This window comes from Pezoporus flaviventris, unplaced genomic scaffold, assembly GCF_033815535.1.
Source record: "Pezoporus flaviventris isolate CSIRO_AGI_PZ_B2104156 unplaced genomic scaffold, CSIRO_AGI_Pfla_v1 ptg000034l, whole genome shotgun sequence".
Classification (NCBI taxonomy): Eukaryota; Metazoa; Chordata; class Aves; order Psittaciformes; family Psittacidae; genus Pezoporus; species Pezoporus flaviventris.
In genome coordinates this window covers 1,205,926-1,220,348 of record NW_026892582.1, presented here as the reverse complement: position 1 = coordinate 1,220,348, position 14,423 = coordinate 1,205,926, and the positions used below count along the sequence as shown (strand labels likewise).

The window sequence follows — 14,423 nt, the reverse complement described above, 5'->3', positions numbered from 1 at the left end:
GTACCTCAATAACCTCTCACTGTCCTTAGGGAGGCCCTGGAGGTGACACAGGGAATGTTCATTCATGGACTTTACTCTTCCAGTTCCACCCCAGCAAACAAGCTCCTCTTAATGCTGCTCTCACATCCACAGCGAAACCAGGCTGGCCCATTGGATCACGCTGTGTTGTGGAGCAGCCACAGACATGTGCTTTGTAAATCACCACCCAGACACCCCAAAAAGGAGTTGTCACCACATCCAGGGGAGGGCAGAAAACCACCATTGACTTTTTCAGTGTCTGCCAACACTGGTGAAGGCAGAACATGCCTTTTGGGTAACACGCAGCTGGTAAGCAGAAGAAAGCAAGAGCTACAAGGGAATAACAGTACAAGGAGGTCCTGAGGTGGCATGGAAAATGATAGCAGAATGTCCTCCCAAAAAGAAGAGACAATACTATGAACCTCCTTCCCATAGGCAGCACCAGATCAAGGTGTGGACAGATCCAGCATGTGCCTTAGCATATGGAACATCATTATGGGACACAAACAGTACTTTGTCCCAGACAGTGCTAAGAAATATGGAAAACCTGTAAGCAGCTTCCTCAGTCCATGACAATCTGCTAAGCAATTAGTAATGTGAAGTAGAAAGGGAAAGAGCAAAGCAAATGAGAGATTCAAGGGATTCATAGTACCTAGATGTACTATGACTGCAACAGGGAAGGAGAAGTGCTTGCTTAACACCAGGAGAGCGTAAGAAGAATTATTCAAGAACAGAAAAGCTGGAGGGCAGGCTCCCAGCAGGCTCATTTTATCTGATTGTCCTTGCCTTGTTTCAAGAACACCAAATACCTCACAAAGGTCAGCGATTAATTGATAGAGCAAGTGAGACCTGAATCTGGGATACAGTGATGCAATCCTAACCCAAGTCATCCTAAAATTACTCACGCTGAGCTCTGAGCAGAGTGCTGACCTCTTCAGAGCAAGCCTCTGAAAAACAAATTACTCATCCCACACGGCTTCCACGTCTGTTATGTCCTAGGAACTGGAAGCCAGCTTTTGCTTCTCTGAGTGCTGAGGACAGCCACTGCCTTCATGGAAGGACGGTTGGGCTTGTAAGGTAACGAAACAGGTTTCTTTAGAGGGAAGCTGCTCAAAGAAGTCCAGATCTCAAAAGACAAAAACAGAGCATGTGAGGGGGAGCAGAGTAAAAGGAAGGGGAGAGGTTACGTTGAACTGGAACAGCAAAGTCACAAAGTACTGGCCTCATGCTGAGGCCAGACTGAACAGCTTATGCAAACACGTACACCTCATCATTGACGTGTCCCAGCATCCAAGCAGCAGGAATCTGGAGAATGCTGCTGATGGGAGCATTAGTCCTCAGAGTTCAGGCACAACCTGGCCATACCCAGGTATCAAAATCCTCCCCCTTTGCTTTGAATACATGAGTTGCATCCATTACAGAACACAGCCTGGAGATGATACACCTGAGACCGAAGACTTGTCACATCCTCAGCACCAAGACCAGTCATTTCCATGGTGAAAATAAAGTTCAGGCTTTTAAATCCATATGAAAGATTGAACATTCTGGTATGATTTCCAATACTGGTAAGTATCTACCCTCTGGTTTCAAATCAACAGCAGCTTTGACAATTGCACACATCTGATAATTTAGGTGTTTAATTTTAGGCCCCCACTGTTAATTTTAGATTCAAATTTGACATATTTGTCCTCACTGCTCTGCATCTTAATCAACTTCACAAATAGGCACTTCTCGCCTTGCAACCGCAAAACCTACAAGACCCCGTCTCCTCCCAGTCCTCCACCACCACTTAGAATCTGTTTCATGGCTCATCAGAGAGCACTTGCCTACATAACACCCATATGAAGATATACATGAAGAATACAGAGTGGTCCCCATATCTGACACTACAGGAACCTGACTCCTCTCAAAGGTTATTTTTACATCAGTTGCTCCCAATGAAGAACAGACCCAACCAATCTTGTCCACCACTGGGGTGTCATCAAAAGCAGCAATGTCCCACAGGTCAGCAGAATTATTTGCCTCTATAGGCAAGGAAGGTGTAAGGCCTGCTTTGCATTGAGGGCATGCACTCCTTGCTTTGGTTGGCATCGCTGGTTGTGGTGGGTGCTGTTCATCCTTAGCTGCATCCTTACATAGGAGACGCTATAACCTGCAAAGGGGACATGAAACATGCCTACTCTCCTCCTGTGTCCCTAAAGATCTGTCCTCACCATGAAAGAAGCAACTGCTTGAAGTGAGATGCTTGAAGTGAGAGGCACTAATAAAGCCCATACATCACCCTCCAGTAAGGCATGTGTCCTACTGAGTGTGAGAGACATGATTTATGTTCCCAGCATTATCCAGAAGATCTATAAGGAAGGGGATGAACCTGCTAGTCCTCCATTCATGTCAACCCCCGCATTTCTTTGGAGCAACTTCAGGACAGGCCCACTTGCCACAGTAGAAGCTTGTAAATGAACATTTGTGAGAGTGAACAGAATACGAAATGGAGAGAAAAGCAGGAGTTTGGGAACAGAGGTAGAGAGCAAAGCTCTGAAAGGCAGCGTGTGCACTGCAAAGACCTCAGTTAAATACTCAGAACAACTACTTTTGTTGCTTTATAGCAGGGGGATTTTGGGATGGCTAATCCACATTTCAGCTAATCCACATTTCAGACATGCATTAATTTTCCTTAAAGATGGATAGCACAATGCAAGGGAAAATGATCAACTTCATTTTAAAAGGATGTTCTATTTAGTTTGAGAGGGGTTTTGCTGAAGTTATTGTAGATGTCCTGGATGCAAATCCATAGATCACTGATCTTCCTGTATTTTATAAGCTATTTTGCCAGCACAGCTGATTTTTAACCATCAAAAGAAGATGCACACAGCCAACTGGATCCCTACCTCCTTTTACTTACCATGATCTCTCACAGTTACCATCCAAACAGCAGAGACCGGACACACATGGAATCAGCGCGGTTGGAAAAGACCTTTAAGATTATCAAGTCCAACCACGGCCCCAGCACTGCCAAGGCCACCACTAACCCATGGCACTGAGGGCCCTGTCTTCTCCTTCTTTCTCCTTCCCAGTACAGACCATCACTTCTGCTCCTCCAGGAGCCCAGCTCAAGCCAAGATCTAACATAGATTTTACCCCTTGTACAGTTTCAGCCCATAAAGTTCTCCTCTAAACCAGGATGCAGAGATGTCCCTAACAGAGACAGGGAAAACCACCAGCTTTTAACCCAAGGGCTTTGCTTACTTGTGCAGAGGTGCTTTTGAGCTTCTCCAGACCATTCTCCAGCCGCTCCATTTTTGCCTTTAAATCCTTGCCCTTTTTCAAAAGCAAATTCTGATATAGTTTGATTTGCTCAAGGAATGACTTTGGAGTGGTGTAGTTATATCGCCGCTCATTGCTCAGATACAATCGGGATATCTCGTTGACACTTGTGTGGACGTAGGCCATGAATTTGCTTATTGAGCTTTTCAGTGAATCCTAAAGGTAAGATAAGAAGACAAGGAGAAACTATTTGAAACAGAACAACTATATATAACACACTCCTGTGCTGGATAGAAAGGAATTTATTAACTTTTTATTCTGCTGCAGCAAAATCCAGGATGTAACATCTAAGTTGATCCCTTTTCACTTCTTATCTCTAAAATAACTTTGACTGCTCGTGTACTTTATGCCTGTCTTTATGTCGTTTTATCTCATGCTTTATCTCATTCCGGGCAGATTTTCTTGCATTTAGCTTTACAAAATAACAGCCTTTTAAGTATAAATTTGGGCTTTTCTTCTGTACAAATGGGGAAAGTGCAAACTCGGAAAAAGAAGCAGTGTAGATTTTATTCTTTCTAAATCCTGCCCGGAAAAGCTAAACAAACAGAAATGAATCTCTTTTAGTCTAGAAGCAGGTTGTCATCAATGAGAACTTGACATAATTTGCCCTTGAGAATTACAGACACTCAGACACGGCAGCGAAGAGAAAAGTTCCCTGCAATAATCATAAGCATTAGGTTATTTCTGGACTGCTTTGTAAGGTGCCTCTTGTTAGCAAAGCAGTCATTTCACTGGCAATACCATCAGCGTCCAAGCACACACGTGTGGTGCCCATGGCCATACCTCTGCTAAGGCCCATGGGCCTCTCTGAGAAACACAGAACTGTAGAATTAGTTGGGTTGGAAAAGCCCTTTAAGCTCATCCAATCCAACCCTTACCCCAGCCCTGCCAAGGCCACCCCTAACCCATGGCACTGAGGCCTCGTCCCCACGCTGTGTGAACACCTGCAGGGACGGTGACTGCAGCCCTGCCCTGGGCAGCCTGTTCCAATGCCTGAGCACCCTCTGGGGAAGGAATTGTTCCTCAGCTCCATCTAAACCTGCCCTGGTGCAGCTTGAGGCCGTTTCCTCTTGTCCCATCCCTTGTTCCTTGGGAGCAGAGCCCAGCCCCTCCTGGCTCCATCCTCCTGTCAGGTGGTTGTATGAAATATGGACCATATTTGAAGCATGGTTCAATGAAGGTGAACAGAGCACCAGCAGTTCCTCACGAAACAGTCACCCAGATGTCCTGGGTAAGTGTTGGAAGGCAATAAAGGTGAGCAAACCCTTCCAGCCCAAACTATTCCATGACTCTATGACTCTGCAACACTCTCCTCACAGTGTGAGGCACTGCTTGCAGGAAGAGAGGTACAAAACCACACGCGGCTGCTGCCAGCACCGTGCACCCATGGGTGGCCAGCACAGGAACCCCATAGAGGAACCCAAGCTCGGATGGTGGCGGGTGAGGAGCTCACCTCCACGGCCTCTGTCTCACGCAGGAAGCGGAGGCTGACGGACTCGAGGGCCTCCCGTGGCCACTCCTGGAACCAGTCTATGGCCACGCAGCTGACGATGGCCGGGAACCTCCTGCTGCGGACACGGAGCCTGCTGCCGACGGGGGAGAAGCACAGCGCGACCTGCGGAGCCAGGGGAGGAGAAGGGGAGAAGACACGGCTGGGAGCAGGCACCAGGCTCCAGCCCAGCCTGGGCTCTACCAGCCACTTCCCCACCACCAGCGACCTCTGTCCTCAAGTCGCTGCACTTCACACCAGCAAGCCTGGCCTGGGAAAGGCATAATCCAGCAGTAAACACGTTTTTCCTCCGCAACGAACCCAATTAAATGCTGAGCATTGCTATGGGCACGCTTTCAAGGCTGCAGATGGGGTTTAATATAACCCCAGTTCCCTGCTTTAGCAGTGACACAAAGCTGCACCCAGCAGGGAACTGGCATCCAGATTCAAGTGGTGCAAGCAGAAATTAAAGCGAATGGATCTAAACTCTCCTGGCTTTGCTCCCCGAAGGCCAGCATTGAGGTGGCTCAAACTCAAAACCTCCTTTGAGCAGAATGAGAAGTTTTTGTTTTTAAATAGAGCACTCTCAACGCAAAGCAGCACAGGAATAAACCCATTTGTGAACGTGCAGTTTTGCACAGCAAGTCCTTTGCCTTCCAGGCTTTCATTTCAGTCTGAGTTGCAGCGAACGGTGCAGTGTGGGTGGGTCTGTGGGGAATCTCTGGGCAAGGGGCTCTTGCCCCCCTGCTCAGCATCCTCCTGCACCATTTCGCCTTCCCCCAGTCTTCAGGGCTCTTCCCTTACCCTTCTGCCTTGCCCTGCAGGCTGGGAGCCTCATGCCCCCCATAGCCAGTCTGCTCAGCTCCTCTCATGGATGCATGAGCTCTCCCTTTTCCAGAAGGAAATTTCCCATCAGCGTGTAAAGACAGGTCAAGGCAAAGAACCTTTCCTCTTCACTGCCCCTTCACCAGCTTTAACAGCAAAATAAGGCCCAAGGACCAAAACCTGCAACCACCATTGGTCACGGTTTGGATTTACAAACTCTGCTAATCTGGCACAAAGAAGAACACAGACAAGTTGCCAACGTGCAATGAAGCAGCAGTATCTGATCAAGGGCCAGTGTGGGCAGCAGCGCATCTCACTCAATGCATCATTCCTCTCCCACTTGTTAGCCCTGGCTGGTAAGTGCATACACAGGCCTGCAAGTACCATGGGGCAGGCTGCTCTCAGCCCAGATATCTCCGTAAGGTGTCACCACCTCCACCATGGGCCAAGATCTGGTTTTTAGAGGATGTCAAAGCCAGCCTGTAACAAAACTGCTTCTGTTTTCATTTCAGAAGAGAACTCAAAGCTACTGCTCCTCTGACATGGCCACTGCTTGCTCACACACAAGGGACAGACACATTGAATCATTTTTACACCTTCAAGCACAAGCCTCGGGCACCTCTGTGCTCCTCTTTCAGGAAGCTCTCCAGGTACTCTCCGGGTCTCTTCCGCACCTACCCTGCTCTCTCTCAAGACCCTGAGGCCGGTGTGTTGGTGCTCATGCTCTGTTGGGCCACGCTGCTCTTGAAAGTCCAGCATGCCCTGGGCAGCAAGGGCTTGATCAGCTTTCTGCACAGAGCATGATGCCATCACACAGTGCTGGGGAGAATAAACAGCACTTCCCAGCTGACCCCATCCATCTGCTCTAACACACTGCTCAGGAGAAGGGCAGACAAGGAAAAGGGCTCAGCCTCAAATAAATCACATTCACACTGCCCTTCCAGTGTACCTCAGTAGTGAACAGGAATATAACCAGGCAGAGGACAATCAAGGTGCTCTAAGAGCTACAAAACAGCACCAGTGCTCATCAGAAATTCCCGTCTATGCTGAGAGAGAGAGGGAGTAGGACAGGATTCCATCTCCTTGGGCCTCTATACTGTGTATGGTCCTCGAATTTTCCCTCACAAATCAACTCTCCAGCTCTTCCCCATCCTAACTGTGTACCCACCTACACCAAAAAGGGAACAGGACACCCTACCTCTGTGAACGTGTCACACCAACACCAACCAAGCAGTGAGGAAGGAGGAGGATATGCTTTCATTGAGCAAAAGTCAAGTCTTCACTCACTGCCTGGTCGCTAGCTCCCTGCTCTGGCACCACAGCGCTGTACAGTCCTGCAGATGGGTAAATACCTTTGGAAGAGTCTAACTCTCTTGCACTGTACTTTCTCCACATGCTGGGCATACCTGGGAAGTCCTGAAACTGTTCTGGGATCTTAGGACATATTTACAAGGCCTTTCTACAGGGCTGGAGAGGAAGAGATCCCGTAAGCATGCTGTGTCCCACCCAGTGCCCTGGTTGGGAATTACCAACAACATGAAGACCCTCAGTGCAGTTTTTCCAAGCAGCAAGACCCAGTCCTGATGTACCCCCGCTGAATCCCTGCGCATGGCTCTGAAAATGGGAAGGCTGGTGCTGTCAGCCTTTCAACCCCCATCACTTTCTAAAGCCCAACAAGTGATGGCAACACCCAGCATTTCCTATCTATGCTTCAGTACTGCATGGGGCAAGAACCTCAGCTCAGCTCATGACCAGGCAGGAAACCCTTCCAGGCTGCAGTCTGACCTCCCCACAAGGTAGCCCAAAGGGTCCCCATGTGGTGTCCCTGCAGCAAGGTCGATGGTGAGCACACAGACTCCCTCTGAACATCTCACCTTCAACTGTCGCCTAACGCGCTCTATGAAGAACTTCCAGCAAGTCTCCTTGGAGTCCAGCAGCCCCCGGCCTTTGACTTCATTCCTCACACTGTTGATGATGCTTTCAACTTCATCATCAGGAAAGAGATCCGGGATTTCACCTAGGAAAAGAAGACCCATGTTGGTTTTCTGCTCTGGGTTTTGCTGTGGTCTCAGAGCACAAGGAAGCAGCTCATTGCATGAGGCGCCCATGGGCTCCAGCCTCAGCAAGGTGGCACAGGTCACTCTGCTGATGAAGAAACACTTGTGAGAGCAAACTTCCTCATGAAAGCACAAGGTAAAAAGATGCAGAAAGAGTCAAAGAACACAAAGTCCATTTTTTTTCAGATCTACAGTGCTAATTAGAATACAAAGCCATTATAATTCAAAACTGACCAGGCCATACATGATCATGAAATCATTTTAGGTTGGGAAATGAATGTGTTACACGTCCAGCTCCTGAGGTTGTTCAACACCATGTCCAGCAGTGGTCAAATTACTCCCAGACCACCAAAACATCTTCAAATCTTTGAAAAACTTTTAGAAGTTAATAGTTCTGATTGCCAAAAACGTACCAAACCAGGATTTTTATAGTGGGGCCTTAATTTATCACCTATTCACTTCCTTTCTGGCTTTTGATCTGATTGAAACCATCGCTATTGAGCAAGATAGTGCCAATACGAACACTAATCACTCAGGTAATGCACTCATGAGAAATCTGCTCACTGATTAGAAAGACTAAAATGTGTATTTTGTTCCAGCTGCTTCGGTGATGCTAAGAAGTGAAACAAGCATGCAGATAGTCAAGAGCAGCCAAAGCCATCAGAGCACTCCCTGGGCAGCAGGAGCTCACATCCTGGGAAGTCACAATCCCTTCAGGGCCTCTTCCTCCCTGGACCTTGAGTGAGGACTCTGCCCTGTCCCTGGACCCCCACACAGCAACCACAGTTACAACAGAACACCCTTCAAAGCCACCATAAAACAACCGGGACATCCCAAAGCCAGGCTGCTCTGTCTGTCCCTTGCTGCAGGACACTGAAGAGCTTCACCCCGAGTCATGAGATGTTTGTGTCACCCACACCAGAGTTGGTGGGAGCTACTCGCCACCCTCCACAACAACCCCTGTTCTTAATCCTGGTTACAAAACCCATCACAGGCAGAGCTTGTTTGCTGCTGATACCAGATGGCCAATTTATAGCCACATATGTCAACTCTGGAGTTACTCACAAGCTATCACTCCACTGTGCTGTCAACTCTCCACCCCTCACCATCCATGGAGATCACCTGAACCAGCTGGTATCTTCCCACTCCCAACTCATAAATAAGGCACCAATAACCACAGGTACTCCAGTCAAATATTCTAGCCAGGAACAAGCTTATTTTAGTAGGTAACTAGAGTGAGGATGCATGGGATCCTTAGGCCAAACTCCTCATCTGTCAATACATTCCTTTAGCTCCGTCCTCAGCTGCAGTATCACAACAGATATGACACATAACCACCATATGGAGTATATACCATGAAGTATGGAAAAATTGGGTACAGGACATCAGAAGAAGAAAAAAGTCTACCAGATGATGGAGTGCATCCTCACCAAAGAAACCTTAGTGCTGCTTTTACTCTAGAGCTTAACCCATCCATATTCTAGCTTACTTCATAGATTGCCCTTCTGCATACCCTACAACTACAGATGCTACCATGAGCAAAACTACATTGAAATGGGGGAGAGGGGAAATGAAAGCAGGAAGACACGTACCTGATGCTAAGAAGTCATTCACCAGCACCAAGAACTGCTCGTCCGCCACTTGCGCGTCAGTCATGAGGAACACGGTGCCCATGTTCTTCACACCAGCTTTCAGGTACTGGTTTGCCAGGTCTGCCTGGGGGTTGAAAAGGCCTTAGGGGCTGCACCTACATTCTGCAGAGCATGGGCTGGGTACCACACCTACACGCAGGACATTTCAGGATCTTCCCATTAACCAAGAACAAAGCAACTGCAATTCATTAGCATGAACCAGCCCTCTGGCCACTTTCCATCCTCATGCTGAGGCTTTCAGGTTATATGGGGGAGACTATTGCTATCATCATTGTAAGACATTACCAAGGAGGATTTGACATTATGCCCAGGTCTATGTAACACAAAAATCAGAAGAAAGCCTCGGCCAGTACCACCAAAGGAAATTTCTGTGGCTGGAACACTCAAGAGGTCAATGGATTTGACTGAAAACATCAGACTGGGGTCTGCAAGGGGAGCTCATAAAGCTCGCTCTGCCACAGACTATGGGTGCAGTACAGCTCTTACAGAGAGAGGCTAAAGCACCACAGGGACTGGGGGAGACTGAAGTGACCAGAAATGTTGGTCCTTGATATCCCCTTCATTTCTTCAGTTGGGTATTTCCTCCTCTCTTCCATGGACTTCAGTGAGCAGTGATGCTGGCAGAGACCTGCTTGCATGGAAAAGCTGTTTCATTTCAAAGGGGACAGTGTCCTCCTAATGAAGGACACCATCTCTTTGAAATACAAGTTATTTATGAGATGGGAAAACCACCATCATCCTGCTCAAACTCCTGTCCCTCCAAGCAGGATCCAAGACATGCAGGGGCCCCTGAAGGCCATTGTTTCAGCAGCTCTCTTACAAATTCAGCACATGCAAAGCTTCTACTAAAGAATCATTTGTTACTTTCCTCACTGAGTAAAGGGAACAGCGAATTATCTTCCACCTCCACAGGCAGAGAAGCAAAGAGCTGCTTTGCAAACAAGTGTATTAATTTATTATCTATTATTGAGCTATGTTCCTGGCTGGGAGCACAGGCTTCCTCAAGAAATAGGCACGTAGGAGCTAGAAAATCCCACTAGTGGGGCTTAAAAACACAAAAGGAGAGTTGCAAACAGGCAATGGATAGGGGGACAGGCTCGTGTGACATGGTGAAAAGAACTTGCACACACACACAGGTAGGTCATCAGGTGGTGCCACTGCTGGGGAAGGAGCCCGGGGTTCATTGGCCATCACATCTCCCAGGCAGAACGGGGTGATGTTTCTGTGAGCGTGGTGATTACATTTTAAATGAGAATCATTTTGCCAGCAGCTACAATGGGTTTAAACCATTTCAGTGAGATTGTAAAATGCTAATTTATAACTCCCAGGCAGAGGCACACGCTGTCTGGAGTGACTCATCCACCACTCAGCCCCTCTCTGATACAAAATACCAGAGGAAGAACTGGATACGATTGGGAAACGCTCCTCCTCCTCTCTACTGCTCCTTCTCCACCTTGGTATTACCCCACAACAGGTACCTCATGGATGAGCTCATTACCACATCTTGGTTTCATTTCTATTAAATCTAGAAACCAAGGTTTTTCTAGGGAATAATGAGGGTCCCTTAGCACAGCCCAGGGCTGACACTAAGCCTTGAGCTGGGATGGCCTCAGGCTTGGCCAGCTCAGAGGACTGGCAGGGGACAATGGGTCTGTCTGCTCTGTGCAGAAACACTTCAGCAAGGTATTTTGAGAGCCACTGCTCCTCTCCACAGTCCCATATCGTGCTTGGAGCTTTTTAGCATCAGTGTCGCTCCAATATGCAACAGGGCGAAGTTTTCAGGGCCAGTTCTGCTTTGGATGTCATTCCCCATCACCTCAGCCTTAAAAGTCACTTACCTTCAGCTCAGGGATGCCATAGCCTTTCCTCAGGGTGATCTGGAAAACCTCCAGGGAGCTAATGAAGGCTGCCAGCCTGGTCAGGCTCTGCTTGCCACTTCCACCCACCCCGACCAGCAGAGCGTTTCCTCTGGGGGACTCCAGGATACGGTTGATGCGGCAGCTAAATTGAAGCATCCAAAACCTCTTATTAATCACAGCCTTTTCCTTTTTCTCTGCCCACTGCTTTTCAATACATATTTTATTCACTCAGAATCTGTATTGTGAACGGGATGAAAAATGTCAATCTGAGCGACGTGGCAGCCATCAATCCCCATCTCTGCTGAGACCTGTGCAAAGGACAGGGCTGATGAAAAACAGTTTGCCGGCAATTCAGACTCTGTCCAATTATTTTTGTCCACCTGCCAAGTCCTGCTGGACAAAGTTATTTTAAGGTGGAGGCCTGGACATGTTTGCAGGGAAAAACACATTAGGGAGACACGCAAAAACTGCGGACAAAACTCACAGCTCTAGCACACCTGCCCAGTAAACGTTTCTCTTCACCAAGCATTTGGGATTCGTGTTCAGTTTCATGTTCTGCTGTGCATTAAAACATGTTCATATGTCTAGAAGGGCAGAAAAGCTGTCTGGAAAACACAATCCATGTTTCTCATTTATCCAAATCAACCCTACTCTTTTCTCACTCTTCAAATGAACTTGCTATTATTTTCCAGGTCTGTTTCCCGTGGTAAGCTCTCTCTGCCTCCAATTTATTCTCCTTAAGAAAACGCTGACATCCCCACGTTACAACCCCAGGTGAGGAGCGGTTGGAGGATCCTGCCTGTGAAACCCCCCCTGTGCTCTGCCTGACATGCCAGCACCATTCTTCACTGTGCTGCCTTTATCCAGCTCAGTTAACCAAGTATTTGTCTAGCCTAATCTAATTAATTTTTCACATCAGACTGTGAGAAATATTGTACTGCTTTATTACAGCTCAAGTGTTTCCTGACCTATGTGCAGACTCCCACTGACAGTGAAATTATACCCAGAAAAGCATTCTGGTTTGTGTGGAAAGCTTTAGAATTCCTGCTTTCAGTTCTCTCAGCTAGCTCTCCCCAAAGGTGACAGTATGGTCTATGTCTGTGATGTGCTCCCAGGGCTGTGTGCTTTGTGAATCATGGAATGGTTTGTGTTGGAAGGGACCTTAAAGCTTCTCCAGCTCCAACCCCTGCCACGGGCAGGGACACCTTCCACTAGAGCAGCTTGCTCCAAGCCCCTGTCTCCAACCTGGCCTTGAACACTGCCAGGGATGGGGCAGCCACAGCTTCTCTGGGCACCCTGTGCCAGCGCCTCAGCACCCTCACAGGGAAGAGCTTCTGCCTAAGAGCTCAGCTCAGTCTCCCCTCTGGCAGGTTAAAGCCATTCCCCTTGGCCTGTCCCTACATCCCTTGTCCCAAGCCCCTCTCCAGGTTTCCTGCAGCCCCTTCAGGCACTGGAGCTGCTCTCAGGTCTCCCCTTCAGGAGCCTTCTCTTCTCCAGGCTGACCCAGCCCAGCTCTCTCAGCCTGGCTCCAGCAGAGCTACTCCAGCTCTCGCAGCATCTCCATGGCCTCCTCTGGGCTCTCTCCAACAGCTCCACGTCCCTCTTGTGCTGCTGCCCCAGTCCTGGATCAGGACCACAGGGGGGAGTCTCATGAGACAGACCCATTACTGATACCTACACCCTCCAGGAAACTCCACGGAAGCAATCTACACAGATATATGCTGAGATGAGATTACAAAGCCAGAAAATCTCCTTACACATGGCACATGGCATCCTCAAAAAGTACCAAGTTCATAGCAGGATTGACTTCATTGTAGTTGTCCAAGGCTTCCACAAGGATCTGGTTCAACTCCTCCCAGGTTGGAACTGGCCTATAGCAGGGTTCACCGATCCCTTTAGCAAAATGGCAATAAACATTCATTCTCTTGGTCTGCTCTAAAGTTTCCTCAATTTCCTGTAAAAGAAACAATATATATACATATACTTTGGAAATAGGGAAAGCAGTAGGTATTTGTGCCCGAATTGCACTTTGCTCCCATCAAGACGAGGGATCCAACCCTTCTAATGCTTTTGCCACACAAGACCCAAAGCACTTGAATAAACGAATTTAATTCATTCACAGAGCCCAAATCTCCTCTCACCAGTGCCCTCACGGAGCGCATCCTTTACTCATATCACAGCACTGCAGCCCAGGACACAGATGCCAGAGATTTTGTTCCTATAAGAACACTTCCCTCTGAGCAAATGGATGATGGGCAGACCTCGGCTTTCCCAAGGAACACTTTTCCTGTAAGCACCTCAACACTTACATCATAGAACTTCTTCACCATCTCCAGCTGGATTTTATCAAAGGTACCATAATCCTTTTCTTCAACCATCTTATCCCGGTACACCCGGTTTGACTCATGCAGGTAGAGTTTCACCAGGTCTTGGGGCTGCTTCAGACATTCAGGGGTAGAGAACAGAAGGCCCTGTGGAGAGCAAAGACACTCAGTAAACCTCACCCCCAGCATCCATGTTATCACCCTAGATAGGCTGAGCTGTTACAGCAACTTGCAAGTGAACTTCTGAATAAGCCCCTGGAGAACACGTTCTTTGCTATCCCCCATCTTCCAAAGCAGTTTCTATTCATTAGACTCATTTCGAGACCCCAGACAGCATCGCCAGGGCAGCCTGGCTGGGCTGATGGTCCTGATCTCAGCAGCAAAGAGCATGCAGAGCCCTGATGTGTGGCTTTTTGCATGCCAACACCATGCTATGGGTGCCTTGTCAAGAAGAAAGATAGTCTGGTAATGGCAGTGGTGATGTTTTTTTAAGTATTTCTTTTTTATTTTAAATCCATTCATTTTAATTAGGTGCATTCTGCCTGCAGGAAATATTTGTTGCTGTCTGCTTATCCCAGTGTGTTTACCATGAGCTCTATTAAAATGCATTAAAGAGTTATATCCCCAAAAGGTGTCACCTATAACTAAACCTATTAACCAGCACACAGGGTTTTTGATGGCATGGATTAAATAGACAGCTTTTATCCCTAACATCTTATCATTCCTACATAAAATACACCATGTATTAAAAGCCATAGGAAGCAGTGCCTCCCAGCTCCTGGACCATTTTGGATCATTTGGGTTTCACATTTGTCATTACAGCTGCCAAATTGTTCTTTTCTTTATTCCAGGAAGGAAAACTGAGTGAGAAGAGG

The 14,423-nt window shown here is 47.8% G+C and overlaps 1 protein-coding gene across 2 annotated transcripts in view; it reads right to left on the bottom strand.

The window, feature by feature from the left end:
- DNAH9 (dynein axonemal heavy chain 9) overlaps positions 1-14,423 on the bottom strand; it is a 127,751-nt gene that overhangs the window by 85,998 nt on the left and 27,330 nt on the right. The window contains exons 14-20 of one of the 2 annotated variants that reach the window (XM_061461934.1): positions 13,534-13,695; positions 12,982-13,178; positions 11,204-11,366; positions 9,306-9,429; positions 7,531-7,673; positions 4,796-4,957; positions 3,265-3,498 (exon numbers count right to left, since the gene is read on the bottom strand). In XM_061461934.1, coding sequence (XP_061317918.1) covers positions 3,265-3,498; positions 4,796-4,957; positions 7,531-7,673; positions 9,306-9,429; positions 11,204-11,366; positions 12,982-13,178; positions 13,534-13,695 — 1,185 coding nt within the window. Of the gene's footprint in view, positions 1-3,264; positions 3,499-4,795; positions 4,958-7,530; positions 7,674-9,305; positions 9,495-11,203; positions 11,367-12,981; positions 13,179-13,533; positions 13,696-14,423 lie in introns of those variants that run through there. The other variant, XM_061461935.1, reaches the window with a different exon arrangement.